This window comes from Anopheles funestus, chromosome 3RL (genome assembly GCF_943734845.2).
Source record: "Anopheles funestus chromosome 3RL, idAnoFuneDA-416_04, whole genome shotgun sequence".
NCBI classification, from domain to species: domain Eukaryota; kingdom Metazoa; phylum Arthropoda; class Insecta; order Diptera; family Culicidae; genus Anopheles; species Anopheles funestus.
Window position 1 is genome coordinate 34,539,374 of NC_064599.1, and position 25,960 is coordinate 34,565,333.

Consider the following 25,960-nt stretch of genomic DNA (forward strand, 5'->3'; position numbering starts at 1 on the left):
GAATATTTCCGGGTACGTTGTAAAGTTGCTGCTTTTGGTGCGATTGAACGGGTAGTAGAATTTTTGCGTAGGTTAGATAATTTTGATGTTTTATTTATTTTCTGCAAAGCAAATGTATAGCGTTTGCCTTGATTCGTTTGTTTTCGGTATTTCAAACAGCTACTATCGTTTCCCGTTTTCTAATCGGTTTAATGCGAGAGGGCATACTTGAACAAAGAACTCCTACTAATTTAAAATTCCATTTGCTAATTTTTTGAGTAAAACGATCTGCAAAACCAGCATAACTGCGCATCAACCGTTCGCTTGAGTCCTTCACAAAGAATGAAGACTGTTCGTTACGCCAGTGAAGGATACAAAGAAATTAAATTAACATTAAGCGACTAACCATTGCGACACACATCGTCGTGTGAGGATCTGATCGGTAGGTACATGCATGATTCCAACCACCGAAAACCTTCTCACCCGTATGCATACATTACCTTCTTGATACTGTTGCGAAAGCATAAGCTCTCTAGTGTCGCTTAACACCTGTAAGGTGAACCATCGTTTTCGGATAAAAAGTAAAAGTGGTAGACACGTTAGAGCGGAAGAAAAAGGGAAATAAACTACAATCCTTCCCGTTTTGGTTCACGTCTTTGTTGGGTGAGGGTTACTTGTTTAATATTTCAACCTTGGTGTGGCTCAACCGATTTGCCCGTCCGGTGATAAGCTCGTGGCGTGCGAGTTCCTCCTCCAGATGAGCTATATTTCGCTTCTGCTGCTGGTTGAATCTCTTGTACGCTTCGATCAGCTCAATATATGTGCTCATTAGTGTGCGTAGTTCCTTTGGCTTTAGGTTTACCATCACATCCGATCGGAGGATCGCCCCGAAGGTGGGCAGTGGCGGTGGTAACGGTAAGGGGTTAGGCTTTTGAAGGACGGACACTGGGGTGCGGCACGTAGAGGACACTTGATTACGTTGTCGATCATCCGGGGCCATTGATCCGGTATCGGCAGGGTGTTTCTTCTCTTCACTCGCAATGTCGAAAGTTGGAGCTTGTGGAGTCGTGGAAACATTGGTAAGAGTCGTAGAACTAATGTTAGCATTTTTTTCGGTTGGATCCGTTTTCACTATCGAGGGAGTTGCGTTATTGGCCGTGTATGGACCGCTTTCCAATACAGCTGTGGTTGAATGAAGCTGTACGGTATCGGCACTGGATGGGATTTGAGTCACTATGGTTGATTCCGATAACTCTGTAGTGGTGCGTACGGACACCTCAGCCGATCCGTTGGTCGTAGTTTTCAAGGTTAAGGTCGACGGCGTTGTAGATAGTGCTACTCTATCTTTTACATTTACCGCAACCTTATCGGGTGAGCTTTCCTGCTCAAAAACCGTATGCACACCTGGTCCGTACTGTAGCAAATAAGACACCTTTTCTATTCCCTCACAAATGCCAGGACGTATCAGTACGAACACAACATACAGGATCAATATAGACACGTTACACTTCATTGCTTTTATTCGTGGGATAGGATTATATTTTGACTTTCAACACTGAGAATCGACCGAAGATCTGCAACTGACCAGTGAACAAAGCACTTACGCACTTACCTGCTGCACGTACGCATCAATTCTGGTGACTGGTAACAGGATTGGGAAACTTTCCAAGACTCCCATGCAGTGTGAGCTTCGCAAGGAGTGACCTGATAGAATGTTCTCTTGTTTTGCTGTATGTGTGTGTTGCGCTGAAGCATCTTTTCTTTTTCCCACTTGCTTTCAGCGATTTTCTTCAAAAGAGAATGTGCACCGCTATCCATGAACATTCTTTGTGATGGAATTCCGAGCAAGAACAGAACGAACTGTTCGATCTGAAAGAGCTATTGGATTCGATAATATTATCTTCTTTTGATGTATGTTAATCTTTCTCGCTAATCCTGCTAATTATTTAATTGGTACTTATCACCCATTGCCTAATGGTAACATGATTTTTTAACACTCCTACAGTTAGCAGGGACATTTCTTCTAGGTTCCAACTCAAATTAAAGGTTATCATGCAACGTGTCTCTACCACACACACAAAACATTACACCTTTCACTGGTGAGAAGAGAACAAATGCACTAGAACCCCGCGAGCACTGGAGAACACAAACAAGGTTTGGTCCAAAAATAAATGAACTGCTCTTCTTGATGAAAACGATCAGTACATCGAAGAACCTGTCCCAGAACACATCATACGACAATGCGGCGTACCATCGTCGGTTGGCCACATTTCGCCACCCTGCTCATAACTGTGATCGTTCTGGTGGAGACGAAACAGTTTCGCATTCTGGATGAACGGCCTGACTACAAGCAGCTTGTGGGAACGGTATCGAAACGCCTGAACGAACAGATATTGGACTTTGCACACTTTGTCCGGCAGCTTGAGCAGCTTCACAAGAAGTTGATGTGGCAAAGTTATGAGATGCTTTTTTATGCAAATGCACCGTATTTGTGGTAGAAGATAAATTATTAAGAAATATAGGTGTACAAATCATTTTAGTTATACAAAAGTGATTACTATATGTAGAGTTTTTATGAAGAATTTGTTTAAAAATATCACATTATTTGCGACAGTTTTACATATGAATAAAATATTTCTTGTTACATAACTCATTACGTAATCAAGTATTCAAAATACATGACAAATAGAGACAATATTTCAAAAATTAAATAAAATTAATCTAATTATATGAACTATACCAGCTAATATGATGGTAACAATTTAGCTAACAACATATAGAATAGAAATAGTAGTCACAAAAAGTAGTTGTAATAAAAGAAATAATAAACATACATGATAAGAAAAGAACAGTGGCTTCCTAAAAAGTAAATATTTCAGTAAAGTAATAAATAATAATATAAATCAGACAATGATTCATAAATAGCGATTTATAAATATAAATAGCGATTTGAAAATATTTATAAATATTTATAAATCATAAATAAATGACGCCTCTGATCCGTTCCTCGTTATATGTCGTGAATTGAACGTTGTTTGTCATCGTTTCGAACCTGACTTGTCGCGATTTGTGTTCCTAAATGGTATACGTAATGTGCGGCTCATTACTTGTTAAATGTTGTACAATGTAAAAATGTAAATCTGACGTTATCAATGTAATCAATGTTTAAATTGTAAAAAACGCTTCAAGAGGGCCACATACGGTCCGTTGAATTCAATAAATAAATAACAAATAACAAATAGACTATTAAAACAATAATTGAAGTTTAGAATAAATTATTTACCTATACAAATTTTATAACAAAAGATGGAATAGGTAAGCTTAGGGGTCAAAATTCTTACATGTACACTTTATAGCTATTTTTATAATAAACAATAAAAACTCTAAACGGGTTTACAATGGTTTAGTAATTACAATGAACTTTTAACGCTTCGAACATGTTTATTATTCAACAATATTACACAACTTATGCATGGCAGAAGTGAGCTTATATTAAATATTTTTGCGAGGAAAGCTAGAATATTTATTTAAAAGTTATTACCGTGCAAAAGAAACAAATCAAAATTGTTGGAGAAAGTAGTCTCAACCACCTAAATCTGATTGGTGAAAGAATCGAAAGAATTGCTTCGTAGGCGGAGTAAACTTTACATGTTCCAGAAAGAAAAGTTCATATAAAGGAGCTTTTCTTCACATGCGAATGGATTATTGAATCACCTACTGTTCAAGCAGTGAGTATAGAACCTCCGTTCACCATACCTTGTTTTCCTGATGGTTAGTTTTGTTCCTAATGTATTAATTAAGTTGTGTTACTCTATCCCGGCATCAAGACAAACAAAAAACATGTCCTGCAAGCAACTAGTACTTCTAGCAGCCTGTGCCGTCCTGTTGCTGATTGCATCCGTTGCATCGGCGGCCCCGAGTGAATCAGTGGCGGAAAATGATCCAGAAGCGGTGGCCAAATCATATTTCGGATACCATCCGAAACCGAAGGATTCGTACAAGAAGCTGGTGCAAGACGTGGATGAGTTTGCGCGCCTTTATCACGAAGAGTTCATTGCATTGTTGGAAAAAATCGAAAAGCTGCACAAGAAATTGTACCACCGAAGAGATAAAGACCACGGTGGACAATATTACAACGAAATGGAAAAGATGCAGAAATTGCTCATTCAACAAAAGGCTGCCCTGGATGCGCTACGTAGCGAGCGACCAACGGCCTAGTGGGGAAGTTTTACGAAATAACAGGAAAGAATGTGGCTCGGCTTATAGTTTAAGTATTATTTGTTTAGGTTGTTATCGGATATTAGCAAAAAAAAATTATTCGCTAAAATAAACTTATTTTAAATGCATGCGGTTTGGAAAGCGTCGTTTCATGCGGTTTAATATCACAAGTGGGGATAATTTTAAATTAAGAGAAGATGTGTTAAATATAAGATGGGATCGATGTCAGCATCTAAACGACGGTTATGACGTTGACTTGTGATAAAACTCTGTGGTACCATAGTCATAACTATATATTTTATATTTACGCGTGAGATGTTCTTCTGAGTGCATTGTTAGAACTATTCTAAAAGAGATTTTGTTGATTTCGTATACCTTTTTGTATAGTTTACTTAAAACATTTTTATTGAAATTTTAAAATTAATATTCAGTAATAAATGAGCTAAAAAAATTATGCTATGAATAAAACCTATTAAATATGTAGTATATGAACAAATTTTATTAAGTGCATATATTCATAGAAAAATTATTTAAATTTTAATTTTCTTTGAAAAAACTCAAACTCACATCTGATACGAAATAAAACTACAACACCTCCAAGAAAATCACCTTCAAACCTACAAGAAATTATTAATTCTTTAGAGAACAATTATCGATGATCATATTTTACTATCCATGGGTTTACATTATTTAAATTCATTTTTTAATTAATTGAATTATTGTTTGCAGCTGGATAAAAAATATACATGATGGTGCTAAAATATTTTCTAAAAATATGTGATAAAGTATAATAGATGTATTTCTGGTTTTGAAGAATAAAATTAAAAAAAAATAATTTTATTAGTTATGAAATATATATAAGAAATAAAATCCACAGCAAAACAACAATGTTTAAGGAAATTTTATCTACTTCATATGAACAAAAAACAATCTTAATAGTAATCGTCATTGCTCCTTTCATACGCTGTTAATTAAGCTTGATAACTAAAATAATTGCTCACTGAGTTATAGAAGTTTTGAGCAGCTACAAACGTTTCTCATTAAAACTCCAATTTCATTTTCTTTTTAAGATGTCTGTTTAATTTTGTTTTTTTCAGAAAATCTGTTATGGATTCTTTTTTAACCTAATAAGAACATTATTATTAAAGAATGTAAGTATGTTTCATCTCCAGCAGAAGTTCACATAAAACAGACAGGTTGAGCATCATCTTCAGATAAGGACACACACGCAGGTTCATTTCCATACACAACAAAAATTGCTCAAAACTTCCACCATGATTGGTGAAAGTATTGGATCACCTTTCTCCCGAAAACTTTTCAACGATGGGAGGAGCTAGAACATTCTCCCGACGTAATTTATTGCATATCGAATGCAAGTCCATATAAAAACGAATGCACAGCAGTGCAAAGCGCTTATTGCTTTAGTACAACTCTCTGTCACCACAGAGTGCATGAGGTGAGACTACGTTCACAATATACGGCAAATATTTTCTATTTTATTCCTCCCATTTTTTCTAATTTCTCACCCTACACTAATGTTACTCTCCCGCAATAGTGTTTGCGATGGGTTTAATAGGAAAGTTGCTTATTCCTCTGTTTGGCGTGGTGCTGATATGTGGAGTAGTGTGTGGATCCGACCTCAACTACGACGACATTAATGCATTGCCAACGGACGAGAAACGTCGCATCATTCGCGAGCTGTTGCGTGCCCAACGTGACATCCGCAGTGCCCTGCTCAAGATTCACTACAGCCTGAACGGCGAGGAGTTCGATGCAGACGGCAAGGAGGAACCGTACTGGCAGGGATGCTGGGATAAGGATCTAGCTGGCTATAGGAATTCGATAGAGACGAAGATCAGTGCACTGACCAGTGGTCTAAAGCAGGCCCATCATCTGATGGATGAAGTGAATGAGCGCGTCAAACCACACTGGTACGGTCCGTACAAACCAGGTGGTGGTTCGTACGGTGAGTATGGTCCACCAGGATATGGTCCACCAGAATATGGTCCTCCAGAATATGGTCCACCAGAATATGGTCCACCAAGTTATGGACCAGAAGGAGGGTACAGACCAGATAAACCATCGCACCCACCAACTACCAGCTATCGACCGCCCACGGAATCGTATGGCTCCGGAGGTGATGATGATGATGATTATTACGGGCGAAGTCGTCCCGCAGTTGGAAATCGCCGCTACGGAAGGGAACTGGACTTGTCCAAGCAGGCGGAGGTGAACGACGATAAACCTGTGGATCCGATCGAGGAGAGCGCAGTAGTCAATGCACTAGATCAGCTGCCTGATGAGAAACAGTAAGGAACACGAATCATGCGAAATACACCCGAACAACTAAGATTATTTATTAGGAACAGTTTCGACAAACACTTTTACATACAAATCACCGTTTACAATAAATCAACCACACAATGAAATTTCTCGTCTATATCACTGGAGTTAAGTACGGGTGGTATCTTTACTCGAAAGCAGCTCCTCGTTTGCCTTCACTATATTGTCCAACAGGTCTTGCAATGCTTCATAATGTCCTGGCGGTACTTCGGTTGAGATGCTGGTCGGTATTCGCTGTACACTGGGACTGCGCGTCGTTGTTTCACCCTGGAAGGCACTCCATAATCCGGTCAGTGTATCAATTGCTGGATGTATGATGATCAGCTGCTTGGTACCGAGTTGCGCTGCATTGTCAATCATTTCGGAAGGTTTAATCAGACACAGCAAAACAATACAGTAAATGACTTTCGGCACGCTCATGATGCTGATGGATATGATTCCGGGAATATTTCGAGGTTTCGATGGTCCAACAGATGATGTGCAACTGAATCTTCAGGCGCGTACGAGATCTTAACTTTCACTGCTACGAAAGCTCTTTTAACTTTCACCCGAAATAATTTTGTTATTTATTTTTGAGCTGCGTCGCTCCGTTTGAGTGCAGAAGGACGATTCTTTACAAATCATTTCGATTTTAAAACATAATGCTAACATATGCATTCCTACTTGTTTGTGAAGAGTAATCACCATGAAGATAGGAAAGAAGTACATATAACTAACAATTTCAATTATATTCCAATTTAATGTTCATAACTAACTTTTCTCCAAAAAAAAAAACAATAGTAAAGGGTTGTGCTTCACTACCAAGCTACAGGACATGTTTAACCCACAACAACAATAGTACCAACAACATTGTAGCTATCACCAAAAGTGGTGCTTATAATACTCCAAAAACTCTAATAATAAAATATATAATGTTCATAACGAGAAGTTAGGTTCATTTTATAAACGATAGTTTTGCGTAAGGTGGTAGGTTGGCATCGACCTAGAATGCTACACGGATAAAACAACAAAAGAGGGATTTCAGACAACGAGGATCAGGCAATTCCGATGAGAGGCATTTCATGAGATAGTCTCGCGAATGAGATAGCGAAGTAATATTACTTAATTGCCCAAAAACGCTATTTCTTCCCTAGATTATTTACTCTTCGACGTGTTGTTGTGAACAATCCTACTTCTGCATCTACTACAATTACAACGATAATTTCTTGAACCGGATAACATTTCTGTAATAATGCTAGCAATAATGCTAGTAATAATTTGAATAACAATTTGGAATCATGAACATGTTTTCCGAGACTTAAGCAATCGAATAGTAATAGTTATAGACTTTTTTTGAAGATTTCCCAGAACAATGAAAATGGAAAAACACATCAAAGAATTTATAATGGAACACATGGAAGAATAACCCCACGAATAAATTGTTGACTTACTAACAAGGAAAAGGTTTCTGTAGCAAAAGATAAAACATCTACTCAATCAACCGGAGGCATTCTGAAGGCATTGAACGCATTGGTTGATGTTTGGACAAGTTATCAAGTTTAAAAGTATTTAAATTGAAAATACTGTGCTGTGGATCGATCTAGAAAAGATCCTTCAACAGGGCGAGTTTTTCGCATTACAACTAAACACTGGAACGGATCGTTATTAGCTGGTTGACTATATAATCGTTTTTAATGCTTTGAGAGCTGAAATCTGATAATCATACTTCAATAATCAATATGAGGTCTTCTACAATTAAGCTACAAATAATTGGATAAATTACATTAACTTTAGAGACTCCTTAGTAAGTACACTCCGACCTTTGTTTGAGAGAAAAACTTTACAAATCGCTGAAAATACATACTTTGAACATTATCGGTTATGGGTCCGTGTTCGGAATCTTGGCAGCCTAACCCATCCACCGTGTAAATGTTGTAAATGCATTGTAAATTGTAAAACGCATAAGAGAGGCTTTTAAGACATTGTAACTAACCAAAATATTGACAATTGACCAGTAATATGTCTTTATCTCTCTAACGACCTCTAAGGTCACGCCGGCTACTTCTGGATTACTAGGGCAGCCGGACAGTCAGTCCTTGCTACGGGAGGATACTATGATCAGATACCCAGTAATATATGTTGTGCATAATCATTTGTTAATTATAATATTATGCTCGCAAGGCGTTGGTTTAAAGACATTTTGTTTATGCTGTTTCGTTTTTTTTATTTTTATTTCATCAACAATTTCAACATGTTGATTACTGTTTGAGTACTTCTTAATAGCCATATACAAGCAGCATTATAACAATGTATTGATTACATTCCGAAAAAGAAAAAGTAAAGACACTCGTATTTACCCTTTTACCCCCTATGGCGAAAGAATTAAATTTCGAAAGGAACATCAAACAACGTCTTAACGATCCGTAAACCCGACATTATTCTTATCTCAGCGGTTGCGAATGGGATTTCTTTCACCATAAGCATTTCGTGAAGCACCGGACGTTTTAATTTATGGCGGTTAATTATCTTTTTATTTTAATTTGTTTCATCCCAACATCTCCGTTCTCTGCCATGATCCAGGAAGAGAATGTCAGAACTCAGCAGATAGGTTGAAAAGTCGACATGCGTCAAGTGTTCTGTTCACATTTCTACCTACCGCATATCTTCGGTTGATCCCAAACGAATATGTCGAAATGGAGAATACGCCTTCCAAAAATAACGACGAAACCCTTCACTTTGACCCATATTTTGAATGACTTTCATGCATGCGATAAGAATGCAGCATTGCTGTTCTTGTAGCCTTAAAAAAAGCAACACCAAACCGGTCAGATCCTTAACACGATCGAGTACGCCTTTGAACTTGACCACATCCACTAGTGTCCCTATCCATTATGGATCGTGAACCACATACAAGCGAAAGGTTTATCGAACGGTACATTTCGCGTGGGATAAGAACCATAATGTCGGTGCCATATCGAAAATCAGCTGGTTTTGTAAAACGCCTGTAAGACACAAACAACTGTCAACAAGATCCCTTTAGATACGTCCAGTTTCTACAAAGCGAAGCTTCTTCACAGCATTCTTACCGCTATGTTCGCAGAACGAACAGGAAGCATTGATTAACGTTAATTTGAGACATTTGCAATCTCTTTTTTGAAAGCGGTTCTTGTTTGGATCCCTTCACACCTTCCAAATAAAATGCATATTATCGTTGGCTTTGATGAGCCTCTTTATTCTTTCTTTTTAGCATTAAAGCGCCCAGATAGCGTTCTTATTGCCAGGACGATTTTGCTGGAAGTGAAAGGTACTTCGCAGTGAAAGATCGATTCTTCTTTGTGTTTTAATTTTTTGCCGATCAAAGAAGCAGGGCACATAACGGGGCATTCCGTGTCATCTCAATTGTTTTTGAGGGGACCTTTTTTTTTAGTTTATTATTTATTTAACCATCACCTTAATGTGAAACGACCAACAAACCGCGATGATCAGGAGGAATTGAAAGGAACGATCTCCTTTCTAAAATATGTAGAACACTTGCTTAATGGCAAGAATCACTAATTATTGTTTTCGTTCATGCCAAACCTGAATTGCCACCGAAATTGAGGTTATTTGCTGACAAATTGGGATTGTATTCATTTATTTTTTTATTTCTTAATTTTTATTAAATACATCCAAATATGGCGCAACTATACTGAATGTCCTTTTCTGGTTTGTAGTAGAAAGAAAACGAAACACAAAAACAAGCTTTAAAATTGTTAATGTTTTTATGAGCTTTTGGAAAATGGGAGAATCAAATTAAGAAATTATAATTATGCTTAAATAGTTCTTCATCAAAGAACAATCAAATTTGCCAATAACTATTTTAGGATGGCTTATGTTCTTATTTTTGCAAACTTCCCGTAGGCATGGAAGTTCTCTTTTGCTCTTTACTCATTACTAAGAACAATGCTTTGTTTATTTATGTTTAATATTTCGTGTATTATACTTTATGTGAAAGTTGTTACATTTCTTTCACTCTGTTTTGTTAATTGACGAATTCGGAATACGTATTGTTGTAAAAATATTTTTTATTAAAAATAATATTTACCCTAATTTCAGATGTTGCAATTTTATCTGATTGCATTACATTTGAGTTTTAAAAGTATACCTGTATACCTGTTAATAGCATATTGCATTAGTAATAAGAAAATAATCTCTCTCCAAAACAACGCTATCACAAGTCTCGCATTTCCTTTCGTGAAGATCGTTGTTCTCGTTGCAGTCGCTTCTTAGTTTCCTGCACCTTGCGCACGAAGGAAAAATCATGCCCATCCCATCCATTCCGAACCAATCCGGCCAAAGGTTTTGTGGTGCTCGGAATCGAATAGTTCACCGGTTTCACACCGAACGACAGGAGACTTTCGAACGATGGCAATGTCACGGGTTCGCTAGCTACGGTTGAAGAGGAAGTCACCTGTCTGGTAGGAGCATTTGTCGTACTCTGTATCGGACCATTACGGTAAATGTTTCGGCGTTCCAAAAAGGCAGAAATTTTATCCATATACGCTGGTGCTTTCGATACGGTTTCCAGTGACGTTTGCTTGTGGCTTCCTCCAATGGATGCAAACATTCCTTCCGAAGGTAAAACTCTCGGCGGAATACGTTCTTCAACGTAAGAATACTGTGGTATTCTTGGTATTTCAGTGGATTTTCTTTGTAAGGATCCTCCCAAACGGTACGGTCCACCGTTTGCAGGTATTGAAACTCCAAAGGGAAGATGTGGAGCTATTGGACCTCCTCTAAGATTGCTTCTGTTCTCACCCGTTCGCTCTGGTGTTCGTCTACGGAAAGCAGGTCGTTCCTCGGCCAGTTCTCGCTCTCCCGAATCTTCCCATGAATCTATTTGCTCTTCCCATTGATTTCTTTTCCGATATGAATCCTCCTTGCGTTGCTTTGTTGGACCAACTTTCCGCATATCATTTCCACCCTTTCGCCGATGGTTGACGTGGGATGGATTGTTCATCTCTTCCAGCTGTACCTCGCTGGGCGGATACATAAAGTAATGTATATAATTGTAGTACTTATTACCGTAGATTTGTGTATTGGAACTTCCGGAATGCTGCGGTACTGCATCGGTTGATGAATCGTGATCCGCAAGCGCATCCGGTTGGTTAAATTTTTCGGCTGAATACTCTACAACCGTTGTACTAGAAGGTGCATTTGTAGTAGACGCAGTATTTGTGATCTCTGCAGTGGTAGTAGTTCTTTTTGAAGTGACAGTAGAATCAGTGACTTCTGTCAGCGACTTCGCTGATGACACGCTTATACTTTCCGCCGTGTTGGCCTGAGTTGAGCTATCTTTCTGCGCAGTAGTACCGTTAGAACATTCGGTGACATCATACAGCACGATCGGTATCTGTGAGGTTCGCTCGTTATATCTCCGCACCAGCTCTTCGTACGTTTGGGAAAGGTTTGCCGACTGATTGCGCAGCATGCTAATTTCATCGTTAACCTTCGCTACCAGCTTTTGGAACTCATTCAAGCTAATCTGCCGCTTTGCCGATGGTTTAGTCGTCGTTTCGGTGGTGGTAGTTGTGCTGACGACGCTTCTGTTGGTTGTGCTACTAGAAATGAGGTTGGCTCTTGCCAAGATGGGAGTTGTAGACGTGCTAGTACTCGTGGTTACTTCCGACGAGGAGGAGAGAGGGGTGCTGGAGAAAGTTGTAGTTGGTGTAGTGGGGGAAGTTGTAGTGAGGTGTTGATCTTCGATCATCGAAGTCGTACCTACATCTTCCTGTGCTGCGATCGTTACAATGAAGCTCCCGAAGGCAATCCAAAGAATTAATTTTTTTTTCGCTAGAATCTTTAGATAAGAAAGTTAGATCATTTTTATTTTTTTATGTTTGTTATAGTAAAAACCATACAATACAAACATCCTTACTTACCATGGCTTTCCAAGACGATGGTTTTCCTCACAAAACACCAATCGTTCTGAACGAATATACACCCGGCGATAGAATGAACAGCTCAACCGGCCGCAGTTTCCTTCGTGTGATCGGTGCAAAAAGTGAGAGGCACTTCTGAACTCACGTTGATGTACGTGCAAATAACCCACAATTCTTAAAAAAAACACAACCAAAAAAAGTGCTCCTCCAACGTTCGGTTCCAGCAACCCGAAGCGAAAAGCTATGCCAAACTTCGGGAAGAAGGGTCAGTGTCCAGTGCATAAAGCTGGTGACCATGTTGCGAACTTCTTTCATTCTACTTTCATCCGATCGCTGAAGTGTACGGATTCATCACGGTAAGCATCGGTCGTTTCTTTACAACTATCTCTCGACGCCTTGTCCGTCTCGATGGACTACCTTGTAACCCCAAATATTCGTTCGTTCTCTCTCTCTCTCTCTCTCTCTGTGTAATTCCTTTCTGAACAGCATTAGAATGAGGTCACTTGCATTATTATGCACGCTGGTACTTTTTGCGATCGCGAAGGATGCCTTCGCTGTCGATTCGATCGGGAAGTTGCGCTCCACCGAACGACTGCTGGATAATCTCGACATCCTTCAGGGGGACAGCAATGTTGACTCATTAGCACCAGTTTCGCAGCATTCGGAGCTATTCGATATTGCGAAACGTTTGGCACAAAAGCATGAGTACAGCATCGAGGGTCGAGATTCTCGAGGTGGCAATAATCAGGGCCATGAGCTCAACAATCTGGATCGACTGGAGCATTACACGAAGCAGTTTTTGGATCTTGCCATTGATATATCGTACTCGTCCGTTTATCTGCTGAGCAACTACACACGATTCGTCCACAACGCCAACCACAAGTACATCATTGTCTTTGAATAAATTTATGACCTATAATGCTAACTTCAAAATCATTGTTGTTATAGTTTGTGTTTTACAAAAATGAAAGAAATGTAGTTATATAAATAGCACTTCATATAAATTGTTGACCTATGAATTGTTTCATAAATTTAGTCAAAACTTCAACAAATTGAAGGCAAAAAACATTTACTAATAAGAAGATTTCAGATTTCATGCAATCATTGTTGTATATTTAGAAATAACTTGACTGAACCTTTCTACAGTTTCACAAAAACAGTTTTTAAACTATTTGCTACATTGCAGTTTTTATTACACGCATTTTTATATGACTCATTTGGCGCATAAAGGAGAGACAAGCAATTTCATGATGTACCCCAATTTAAGCGTGTAATAAAGTGTATTCTGAAGTTGTATTTTGGTTTGCTTAAATAAATAAAGAGTTTTAATCAGAATTCTTCTGCTTTACTCAGTAGCAACAGCTAGTAGTTGTGGAAGTTGAAATTGTAGAAAAACAGTTACTGAATGTTCAAAATAAGTTTGTTATTTATAAAGTTTTAATGTTTCATCTCTGACTGTCAACTACCATACTGCTGCAATTTATTTAATTTTACTTAGTGTATTTAATTCATTTAGTTTTTTTTAATGAATTGAATAATGCACAATTGGGCGTTATAAAATTTCTACAGAATATATCAGCACATAATTTAATTAGATGGATATTTAAAAAAAAGTATCAAAATCGAACAAAGATCCAAGAGCCCACTGTCAGCAGTCGTTCGGCCACCTCTTTAACTTGAGAACTCTCTATTTAACAATATACCAACAAGCATCAGCCCATCAGTCCCAGTCGTACGCTTCCACCAATCAGACCAATCTCTCCTGGCAGTTTTTGGAGAAGCCCAGAACTCAACCCACTGCACATATAAAGGCCATCACCAGCGTTTAAACCATACCATTTGTCCCCCGAAACCACCGAGACGAAGTTCAGCAACGTACCGTTCCCGGTGAAAAGGCCCACCTAGACATCAGCACGACCACGATGCTTAAATCCACCACATCCCTGACCGTGCTGGCCCTGGCTCTGGTAGTCTTCGTCGGCATCGAGCAGGTATCGTCGGCGTCGAGCTACATTGTCACCGGACCGAAACGAATCAAAGAGTACCCGAAAGGTGTCCTGCAGCTAAAGGCCGTCGTGGATTTCCCTGATCCACCACCCCCGCCAACAACCGTGGACGATAAGCTGGACTATCTGGAGCTGGTGTTGGCAGAACTGGAAGCCCAACTGCCTCGCAAGTCACTGTTCCGTTGGCTATTCCTGGACCGCACTCGTCTTTCGTCGGGCTATGAGAAGGAATTCCGGTTTTCTTACGACTCGTATCCTTACTTACGCCACAAGCACTGAAACCTTGTCGAACTTGAGAACGAATTAATTAACGAATAAACACACACAAAAAAGCAACAAAACTAAGATTTTCCGAAGATACCTGTATAGCTAAGGGGAAATTGATCAGCATCCCCACTCTTTATATGCCGTTCGTACTTTCTCCTTCACGGTGAAAGGTGTACAACCGACTGCGACATTTAGAATCTTCGTCCGGCCCAAAGGTTTCATGAACGATCATTTCACCAGCCAAAAGCATAAGTTTTCGAGCCATCCCACAATCCAGACGTTCGGAAAACGATGCGTTCCTACATTACCGCTCTGTGCGCGGCCGTGGTTGTCCTTGCTGTTTGCTCGCCTTCCCATGCAGGCCGTATCCCCGAAGCGATCGACAATCGGCTAGCGGAGTTGAACAAATGGTTCGCGGCACGCATCCCTATCTACGAGAAGGCGAACTATCTGCTGAAGAAGCTCGGCACGGAAGTAGCGAAGCTGTCCGATATGCACAACGGTATCGATTTCTACTACCAGGGCTACTCGGACCTGCAGTACTACGGAAGTAGTGCGATAGACAGCGATACGAGATTGCGAATTGTAAAGGTAGTTGGTGACGGGGTGAACCTAAAGCCGGTCGAAGATGTGGTACGGAATGCATTGGAGAAGCGAAACGTGAAGAACATTCTGCACATGGCACCGGAAATCAAGGGAGCGTTCAAGAGCATTATGGAAAAGAAGGCTTAAGTAAATGATTTTCTTATTGAATGATGTTTGGAAATAAATATAAATTGCTAGATTAAGTCAAAAAGGATGTGTGCGTTTTAGTTTCATTGGGATGTGATTCCGCAAGAAAGAAAACATTAACAGGATTCTTCTCCAAATTTGTTAAAAGTGTGATTGAAGCACGAGTAACCATTATTATTTATTTGCCCACAAGTTCTGAAGAAGTTAATTATTGCAACACATGTTTTATCTGTTGAATTAAATATCACAACATGACATATTTAAATTAGCATGCAAAATTAGGTCAGGTAAACACATTTATTGCAGCCGCTCCAAATGTAAGTATTAATATTAATAATATCAACGTTGATATGTGAAAATAAATATATATTTAGCAATCAAGTTAAGGTTAAATTGTAAAATATTTTAACACGAATTTAATGTTTCTTCAATTAAATCTCTTTTCATCGATTTATGTTTCTATTTAATACAATTTCTGTAAGACTTGTTTGTAGTGAAACTTTGTCATTTGAAGTAAGCTTTTTTTTAATTACTGTTCATTTTTACGCAGGAACTATACATAAAACATTTAGATTAAAAATTTTAAAAACTAACCATAGTTGCAAAAAACGGTAGGGCAAGGGAGTTAAAATTGACATTCATTCCAATGAAAAATAAATTAATAAATAATTAAAGTTATAACAAAATGATAAAACAAAAAGGATAAAGTTTTGAAAAACAGTACTAATAACAGATAGAAGAATTACATTTAAAGATTGGACATATATGCTCAAATAATAATACAAACATTACGATATAAAGGGGCGACCTTGTGGTGTATTTGAGCAATGGCGCCTTTTCCGCAGGGCAAGACCGGGAATCTAATCCCATCCGGACCGTCCCCGGTTGCAAAGATTGACTATCCGGGTACGTGGTAAAAATAAGTCTAGGAAGCTAAAAATGGCCGGCACGACCTTAAAGGTCGTTAAGTGAAGAAGAAGGACAGGCAGAACACAATAAAACAAATTAATTCAAATGTAAACGTAATGAACATTTTTAATGTATAGTTCCGTTGATTTTACACATTACATATTTGACAGATATGAATTAATAGCATTTGCTAATTTATTTTTGTTCTGTTTTACTAGTACTGAGCATTTTTTCATATTAAGGAAATTAATGCTTAAAAACTACTATTAACATTGATACTGATAAGTCAAGTTGGCTCTGGGTACACACAAACACCATACAGTAAGAAAACTCCCAATATTCGTAAAACATTCAGCATTGCTCGCCAAGAATTTCTCCCGCACATAGGAAAGCCTTTCACTTTGGACCAGTGCTCACCAGTGCTGGTGTCCATTCGTAACAAAACCCGAATCTAAACCCGAAACGCTCTTTAGTTTATCAAAAGCGCTCGAGCAAGAGAGAAAGGATCCGCAAAACTGAATCGGTCGATTGAAACGACGCACAGTTCGAAGGTACAGCCGAAACGCATCGGACCATCGTAACAACCAACCATGAAGTTCTGCACCGTGTCAGTGAGTGTTCTGCTGGTGTTGTCACTGTGCAATCTAAGTGCAGCCTTCCAGCAACCCAGCATAGACGATCGAATGGACAAGATTGTGGAAAAGTTTTCCAACTTCAAGGATATCGTAAATTTGAATCTTTTCCTTTACGAATTGCTGGCAATGGTTTCGGACATAACGCCAAGCTACGGTACGGTGCAGTACTTCCACAATATGCAGCCGGAAATTCTCTTACCTTCATCGATTGATACGGATACGGAAGAGGAACCATCGGGACCTGTAGAACCATCGGAACCTGTAGAGCCATCGGAACCTGTAGAACCATCGGAACCTGCAGAACCATCGGAAGGATAACGGAATATACATGTGCGCACCATATAAATAAGAAATAAATGTTACAAGCAATGAAATACCACATAAGTAATGAAACGTGTAATTTTATTTACTTTTTCTTGCACGAAGGATGCGAAGGATGCACAATATGTTGTCTTCGATTGTTTCAATACATAATAGTTTCGATGACGATTCTTTAAATGATGTGTGTAAATAACCAATATTTTGAGAAATTTATAAATATTTGAGGTAAATGTTCTGTTTCCATTATCCATTCCATTAAATAATTCAATTATCATATTTTATGCTTAGGTTTCATGTTCTATAACACTTTTACATTTTGTTCGATAGAGTCTTCTATGATCTGATATTTTTCAACTGTATGGATTGTTTTAATATTTTGTCTACAAATGTTTTGTTTTCGTGTAGTCTATTAGAAAACATATATTTTTGGATACTGTGATTGTTTTCCAAATTAAAAATAAATTAAATATTAAATGCAGTTAACTACGTTATTTAAAGTTATTTAAAATGTTATAACATTTTTCTAGTAAATATTCTACAATAAACATGCTTAGCAAACTTTTCCAAATTTGTGTCAAAGTGTTCTTAGACGAAACCCTTTTCCAACTGCTGCAGGATCGAAACAACCCGATACGAAGTTGCCAAGACAGGCCTCGGTGCAGTGGTCCATATAAGCGGCTATTTGATGGAGTTTCATTTCATTCTGCTCCGATCCGCTCACTCGATCGTGTCCCAAGCATAACAACGATGAATTCCCGCCTGTGCATTTTGCTGTTCGTGAGCATGGCCGTAGTCACGGTGAAAGGGCTACCCGGGCTTGCCGATGGGTTGTGGTCGAAGCTCGCCTCGACTTCCCAACAATCGACACCCGTGCAGCATCTGTTCGTGAACCAACAGTCCGCGAGAAGTTTTCCCGCCGCCGCACCAGTCCAGCAACCGAAGGCAAAACCCAGAACTACACCGAAGGCTAAGGGAATCTTTCCGATCGAAGCGGATCCGAAGTTGAAGCTGCTACAAGAGAAATTTGCGAAACAGCAAAAGAAGCAGCCCGTAGTTCACGTCAAAACCAAAACGAACCCATCGAACGAACGAATGAACGAATCGGAAGTGCCTGTTTTTGCCAAGATGATCCTGGGCAATCCAGCCCGTCCGCAGTTAGCATCGGTGGAAGATTTGCGTAAAATAGATTGGCGCACCGTGCAGACATCGCTCGAGCTGCCAAACGCCCAAACCATACCGTTGGTCAATGAGATGCTACAGAAGACGGAGGAACTGTTACGAGTGTTCCGGGAGCTTCAGACAGAGTCGAACGGTTTCGTGGACGACCTACAGGAACACAACAGGAACTCGAACAAGGAATACATTGGCTACTATAACTAAACTTTGTGCATGAATGTAACAGGATTGAAATAAAATGGAAAAAAATGCATTCTAAAAACTTAAGTTACTTTTTATATATATTTTTTATCATATCTGCTTGACTCCTTCCGAAATTTACATTAGCAAGCAAAGCTTATTTTTGGGTAATTTTTTAACCTTGTCTCTTTGGTTATTGTTTGTATTGTCTTTCTCTCTTTTTTACACCTTATTCTTTCTTCATCAGAATATTGACTTACGCACCACATGCCGAAGGCCGCTTCAACACTTTGCGCTTCGGTGAAAGTACCAAACCGTCCAGAGGTATCTGCTTCAGGAACGGAACAAAATCAAGCGACCCGACGGTACGGGCCACCATTCTGCAAGCACCCGTTACAAGATGCAGTTCAAGCACTACACATTCGCTGTGATCGTTCTGCTCGGTTTGTGGGCCGCACCAACGTCGGCCCATGTGGCTATCCAGCACATCGACATACCGAACCGGATCGCTTGGCTGCCGGAAGGGACCGATCTGGTGCTGCGGTTTCTAATCGATTTGTCGGGCAAAATGGCCGAACACTACGGTCTTGCGCTGCAGCGTGTTAAGAATCTACGCGAAGTAGTACAAAAGTATCCGCCATCGTACATCAGCATCGATATGTTCTACGACAACGATATTCAGCAGCCGATCGATTCGGACAAGCTGAAACCGGAGAGTGGGCCCGGTTACACGAAGGATGTGTTCCATGGTGCGCTAAAAACGGTGCAACAGTTTGCCACTAAGCGTATTCCACCATTTGCAAAACATTGAGATTGAACTGGGAAAATAAAAAAAGCAACGTTAATAAACTATTTTATATGAACATAATAGTGGTTTCTTACTTTGTATTAAATTAATATCACATTTCCTGCGTCATTCTACTCAATTTTTATTTTAGTTTACAGATAAGACATTTTCTAGCTTTTATGTTACATTGATTCCAATTCTAAAATTCCAATTCTCGTGACAATGAAGCTTTACGCTAACTGTTTTAATTATTTTTTTTCATCAGTTAATTTTACTTATTTTTTTATAATTTGAATATTATGGCTTTTGCCGAGCTATTGGTGTTCCCTTTTTAGAATCAACGTTCTAGGGCATGCCTGCTTTAGTTAAAGCAATTATTAAATTAAATTAAATTAAATTAGGTAACGCATATTCAGGATTTTATTGATATTTTACTATATTTAGTAATCATTGACAAATTAAATCCTTTTTTTCTATGCTTGCTTCTTTGCATATTTCTTAGTTTATTTTTTAATATTTTTCCATATAGTTTCTATATTGTTAATGTAGTCCGACATGTGTTCACCATAATGTGTTCAACAATATCAGTACAATGCTATTGCAAAATTTATTATTTTCTATATGTTGGTTTGCAAAATTGGAATTTTACCTAAACCAAACAATTTCTATTGCAATTTATGTTCCATAAATGTGTACTCTTGGACCATATTTACGAGTTTTTAAAAATGAGTTATTGAATTAAAAAATCAATACAAATTGTTCTAATAATTGTCATATTATTGAACATTCTGGCAATAGGATATAAAATTATTTAAAACTAATGAAACCCAACCCGTAAAGTCTTTTTGTTCGCCCACATGGACAGACCAAAAACTGCGATTGAGTCATGGCGATCAACGCGTCCTCCAGAAGGGTCTAGATAATGGATTGGCATACAAAAACGCTCGACGGTAAGCGGTTTAGAAGACTCCTGAGGAAGAGTTAATAAAATATCATGTTTCCTTAAGCCTTTAAGTCTTAACTAATTTGAAGTTTTAAGTAATCTGTTCTCCCATTAACGGGGTACTTAAACTATTAACACAGTGAGTCGTTAAACCCCCTTTTAATTCCAAATATCAACATATAGCAGATTATATTTGATCATCGATTTCTCCAGTATTTGGTAAAATAAAATCAGATTTTTTAAGCATTTCTGGAATCAAATAAGAGAAATAGTCAATACATAAATGAAGTTTATTCTAGTTGTTCTAAAATACACGTTATGTTTCCTAATCCCAATTAGGTTGATTCAAATACGAATGTTCTGAAAATTTTTAGAAAATATAACAACGCACCAAACAAAGCAATCAGACAGAGAATTAAAATAAAATAAAACAAACCCTCAAAACCGAAATGCCAAGACGAATGCAAAGTCAGGAGAAGAGTCGCAAGTTTGAAATCATAACGAAGGAAGACCGAGTTGTTTTATTCACTTCACAAGCTGCATATTACTTTTGTAAACTTTTCTCAAACAAAACCTTCAAATAGACAAATAAACCACTAAAATATTGTAATTGTGATAAAAATCAGAAAACAGCTAATTAAAAATCCTATAACACCTCTACCTACACATAATGAAACACAAACGAATACCTCGGTTGCGCTAGTGAAATACAGTGTCCGTTTTATTTTCAGTGCATATCGTTATCATCGCTTCGGGGCGTTTTCTTGTACAGATAGTCATATTTGTAGTACGGTGGTACCTTCTCCAAATCTCTCACATACAAACTCAACTTGCCCGGGAAGTTGTACGGGAAGTCCATTGCCTCATAGTTAAACTGATTCAACGCTGCCAGCTGACTGAAACCGATCGCGTTTATCGCCGCCTGGGTCAGCTTTTGCTTCATTATCATGAACATCTCCACATCGTTCCATTTTTGTCCGTGCCATCCGCCGTACCCACCGTACCCGCCGTGCGATCCTTCACCGTTCGATCCTTCACCATACGATCCTTCACCACCGTATTCGCTAGATTCACCGTACCCATCGTCTCCATCGTATCCTTGCGCTAACACTTGCTTCCTGGTGAGCACCGCAAGCATGACCAGAGCAATGGCTATATTCGTCTTCGTTATCATCATCTTGTTTACTGTGCACTAGGACAAATTCTACTATAACTCTGCGCTGCTCTGTGTCCGCTTACGAGACCGGTCAGAATCGCACTGATATGCGCATATATCGAGCCGTCTTGATGAAAATTCTTCACCCCGAAGTCATTGCGAGTGAAAGGCACTCGGGGCACACCGTTCACCAAACATCCAAATCCCCTAGAATGCTGCATCACGATTGGTCGTGCAGGACTTTCTCTTGCACTTTCAAACCCAAACCAAAGGGTGGGGGGGATTTATCGTGAGAATGGCTTGTCTGAGAAGTTCTTGGAAAGGTACCTAAAATTTCATTGCTCCAAACCTAACCACGATAGTACGTGTGCAGCAGCCATCGAATCTGGACGTCCCCAGAAGTGCAAACTTTACCTTACGCGACCAGCACCCAAAACATCGCATCATGAAACGATCGACATCAGTCGCATTTGCCGTGATGCTGCTGACATCGGTCACCCTGGCGGAAAAACAAACCTTGGATCAGATACGCGAGGATGTCTTGCAGCGCATCCAGGCGGCAAACGTTACGCTTCCAGCTACGGGGAAAGGAAACCTTGGCAAAAACCTACAGAGCTACAGAAACATCGATCCGTACATTATCGCCGATCTAATAACAGGGCTGATCATGATCTATAGCAACATCTTGTACAACTATCCGGATTTTCTAAACTACGACTATGCAGATCTGCGGCTACTCGCTGTACAGTACGTACCGCAGCGCATCGAAATAAACTACGTCAAGCGAGTATAACGGCCGATTAAATAAATGGAAACCTAATTGATTCTGCGTGCGAGAGAACAAGCAAAACTTGGCTGGTGAGCAATGGTTGAATGTTTCCTGGAAAGAAAAAGTTCTAGTGTCGCAGATTTCATTTTTTGTTTCGTACTTTATTCCACGTTGGGTGTTATTTTTCTGATGCGATGTTAATGATTTGTGTGTGGATGATGAGTGATGAATGAGTTGATGATAATGAAGTTGATCGTTTAGTTTGAGCGTTTGCGCCGGTTCCAATATGGTGTACCGATGCCGTTCACGTCTAAAACCCGGGTTCACTCTTGGAGGTGGGTTCCCATTTTCAGTCCGCTTGTCGTCCGTCCGTCTGCTTCTCTTCTAAAGGCTAATGTATAAATCTAATGGAGGGAAATGTATCACTTTTTGACCGGTCATCTCCCAAAGCTTTCGCGGGACGAAAGTCCTCTGAAGACTCGGGAGAAGAATTTTGCCGGGTGTGGTCGAGAAAGGTGGTCTCAATTTTGATCGTCGTATACAGATATATCCTGCTGGTCCGACGTGAATGGAGTTCCCGCGGAGTTGTCGCCAGGCAGTGTCCGGACGCCATGCTTACAGTGGTTTCTTCTTTTCCTCGTCCTCGTCCTCATCGAAGAAGTTACCTGCAACGGAAGTGGCCGACGGTGAAGCCAACGCTAGACCATTCTTACCGACGATCGCCGTACCGGTGGGGGCTGAAGCAGCCACACCACCACGCCCGGCCAGTGCTATACCGGAAGGTTTAACGGCGGCGATGGCTGGATCGTTCACGCTGCGCTGCACACCCTCCTGCTTGCCGTCCTTTTCCTCCTCAACCGCGGCACGAAGGTGAACCGGTTGTATCTCAGGAGCCTCCTCATCGACACCAGCCTTCGAGCGTCCCTGCACAACAACGGCCGGTTCCTCTTCGTCCTCCATCATGACCATCAGCTGCTGCGGTTGCTCTGGCTGCTGCTCCTCGTCCAGCGATCGTGCCCATGCTCGGTCGATCGTCTGTTCCTTATCCTGATGCGACTCCAGCAGATCGTTCTTCAGCTGGGCCGGTACTGCTGCCGGGACGGGTGCAATAGGGGCAAGCGATGACACAATCTGGGCCTGGAATTTAGGCTGAAGTCCATCCTCGGCCTGAATGTCAGAGTTGGCACGAGCGTGAATAGCTTGCAGTGGCTGCAGGCTAAACACTGGACTGAGCGGATTCTGGAGAGCATCGAAGTTACCGTAGAACTGAGGCGCACCGCTCAGGATGTAGTAGCGCTGTGGTTGCGGCAGTGCAGCGGTAGAAGCAGGTGTGTCTGGACCCTTCTCGGCGTCGGCCGGTGCCATAAACATCAGCTTCTTCTCGGGTGCCTTCGAACCGCCGGATCCTTCTTCACCGGTAGCAGGCGCTTCAGTCGTTTCGCCTTCCGACGTTGGCATCTCGGTCGCGGGTGGCTGCAGGAAGGAAAACACCGACGACCACCAATTGCCCTCATCTTGCTTGAGCGTGATCAGCCGGATCGGTTTACCTTCCGTGTACTGGTGGGTGGTAGTGGTGGTGGTGGCCAACGGTAGCGAGGGATAATAGTAGACGTACTGCTTCGGCTCCAGTTTCAATTGCTGGATCGGTTGGATCAGATGTGGTTGGATCTTGAGCGTCGCGGGTTGTGGCTGTATCAGGTAGTACTGAGCGGCGGGCTGCAGAATAGCCGCAGGAGCCGCATGGCAAATGGCAAACGTGCCCAGCAGGGCTACCACAATGGTGCTAAGATGACCCATCACTATCAGAACGGGAAGTGAGAAGAAAGCAAGAAAACGAGTTAAAATGGTACCAGCGAATGCAAAAAAAAACACCAAAGCATGTTACCGTTTGTGCTATTGAACTTGGCCTCCACCATTGAAACAGGCAACGTCGTGAACAACAAGTACCCCCTTCTTACACTCCTTTCCCCAAAAACCTCCCTTAACTTATTTTCTATCGCTTCACGTCCACCACCATTTCATCTTTAGCAGCATCTGTGCAAAGAGGTCGACCGAAGCAGTTGAACTCGGTCGTTGCCGTTTGGCAAGCAGAAAAACCGGTCTTCGGAAGGAATAAAAATGAGACCGAACGGGTGAAGCTGCACCAAGCGGACGGTACTCGAATGGCGTGGGTAAGGTCAAGAACTGCAGTCACGCATTCACTGTGAAGGTGAAGGTGCAGTAAAGAAAGCAACACCAATGGAAAGAAAGGAACTGGATGGAAATGGTCGTTTGATTGCAATTTTACATTTTTTTTTCACTGCAGAAAAGTCGTGCTCATTAGCGTACTGATTTAATTTTAAATTCTTTTTCAAAACAATTTTATATGATTTTTAATTTACAAAAAAAATAAACAAAGCAAATGTACAGATAACTATTTTAGTATTTAAACAAAGTTATTTTGTCTTTAAAATTGCATACCTTTAGGCGTGGACAAAATCATCCTTTTTAGTATAACAAACAGTTTAACATTATTTAAGGAAATTTCTGATTCATAGTAACTAAACATTTCTTTCGATTTATACTAACTAAACATGTAAAAAAATTTGATTCATACTAACGAAACAAGAAGTATTCTTTGTTTGCACTAGAAAGTAGATTTAATAATAATCGCATCCTCAATTTTTGCGGAAATAAGTCATTATACAAAAATACCCACTAAAAATTTCTTCAGCAATACAGTCACTTCCTTATTTGCACACTAAGAAATATTTTATATCTTTACCAAAAAAAAAATCAATTTTATTGAACAAATTTTTGTTCGCACATTCCACGATCTTAATGTTATAATCACTTCACTTACCTTCTGCTATTTTTGCGCCTTTTGTCGTAACGAGCACTAGAGCTTGTAGAAAATCCTAGAAGAAATGGCAAACACACTTCTTCAACTGATTTCTCACCAATCGTCCCACTTGATACTGATGCACACTGCACTACGCCTAGCCTATCGACTAGATCCGGAGCCTAGCAGACACTGACTGGGTGCATCCGTCCGAGAACGCCCTTTATAAGCTTGCCGTGTCTATGGGGTGACTGTTTTTGCCTAACCGTGCACTCGCTTGGCTTAAGATCTGACATTCTATCCCGCTTCAACTAAGCTGCCACCAGCTTTTGCGTTGGTGTATCGGCATGCGCACATTACGATCGGTGGTGTTGGTGCAGCTGAATTCCCTTTTGCGAACTAGAACAACAAATGGTGGTGCAATCGGTGCACTAGGGAATGGTGGTCAGTCTCCGGGATACAGTCGGGAACAGCGGAAACTGGAAACATCCGACAGGGAAGAGATCTTAACGTATGAGGTATGAAAAATAGTACTGCTGCTGCTGCTGCTACATCGTGGAAATGGAAGAGCTGGAACCTAGAACTTGACCATAAACAAACTAACCATTTGGCATGCATACAGAAATCAAGACAGAAGGTGGAAGTTGGAAGGGACCCGGTATGTTACCTCTTTTCTTCCTCTCTCGGTCATGATGTTTCATATTCACCGAGATGAAGGAGCAACATAAACACCTTCCCAGTTCGTAGCCGTTCATGCAATACCCGTTTTGGTTGGTGTTATCGTTGCTTTATTCGTTTCCTCCGTAGCACATTGTTGA

The 25,960-nt window shown here is 40.1% G+C and overlaps 4 protein-coding genes across 7 annotated transcripts in view; 3 read left to right on the forward strand and 1 right to left on the reverse strand.

The window, feature by feature from the left end:
- The window catches only part of LOC125771689 (synaptic vesicle membrane protein VAT-1 homolog-like), a 443,804-nt gene that overhangs the window by 318,410 nt on the left and 99,434 nt on the right, over positions 1-25,960 (forward strand). The window lies entirely within an intron of this gene.
- On the forward strand, positions 5,609-6,518 carry LOC125771713 (uncharacterized). Its single transcript, XM_049442651.1, has 2 exons — positions 5,609-5,653; positions 5,753-6,518. The coding sequence occupies exon 2, from the start codon at positions 5,761-5,763 to the stop codon at positions 6,508-6,510; it is 750 nt and encodes a 249-aa protein (XP_049298608.1). The 5' UTR covers positions 5,609-5,653; positions 5,753-5,760; the 3' UTR covers positions 6,511-6,518.
- LOC125771721 (uncharacterized) lies at positions 12,684-13,423 on the forward strand. Its single transcript, XM_049442659.1, has 2 exons — positions 12,684-12,796; positions 12,927-13,423. The coding sequence occupies exons 1-2, from the start codon at positions 12,684-12,686 to the stop codon at positions 13,342-13,344; spliced, it is 531 nt and encodes a 176-aa protein (XP_049298616.1). The 3' UTR covers positions 13,345-13,423.
- On the reverse strand, positions 22,462-25,358 carry LOC125771694 (uncharacterized). Of its 2 annotated transcripts, XM_049442624.1 has the most exons (3): positions 25,164-25,358; positions 23,098-24,120; positions 22,462-22,986 (listed from the first exon to the last, which is right to left on the reverse strand). In XM_049442624.1, exons 2-3 carry the CDS (start codon positions 24,116-24,118, stop codon positions 22,937-22,939), a joined length of 1,071 nt encoding a protein of 356 aa, XP_049298581.1. In that variant the 5' UTR covers positions 24,119-24,120; positions 25,164-25,358; the 3' UTR covers positions 22,462-22,936. The 2 variants fall into 2 exon arrangements, with proteins under 2 accessions (XP_049298581.1, XP_049298580.1); XM_049442623.1 differs by having other exon boundaries at positions 22,462-24,120.

Bases quoted from the DNA above. Each gene is read 5' to 3' on its own strand.
- LOC125771694 (XM_049442623.1), bottom strand. From the start codon at position 24,118: ATGGGTCATCTTAGCACCATTGTGGTAGCCCTGCTGGGCACGTTTGCC.
- LOC125771713 (XM_049442651.1), top strand. From the start codon at position 5,761: ATGGGTTTAATAGGAAAGTTGCTTATTCCTCTGTTTGGCGTGGTGCTG.
- LOC125771721 (XM_049442659.1), top strand. From the start codon at position 12,684: ATGCCAAACTTCGGGAAGAAGGGTCAGTGTCCAGTGCATAAAGCTGGT. The intron at 12,797-12,926 runs GTAAGCATCGGT...CTTTCTGAACAG, and splicing joins AAGTGTACGGATTCATCACG to CATTAGAATGAGGTCACTTG.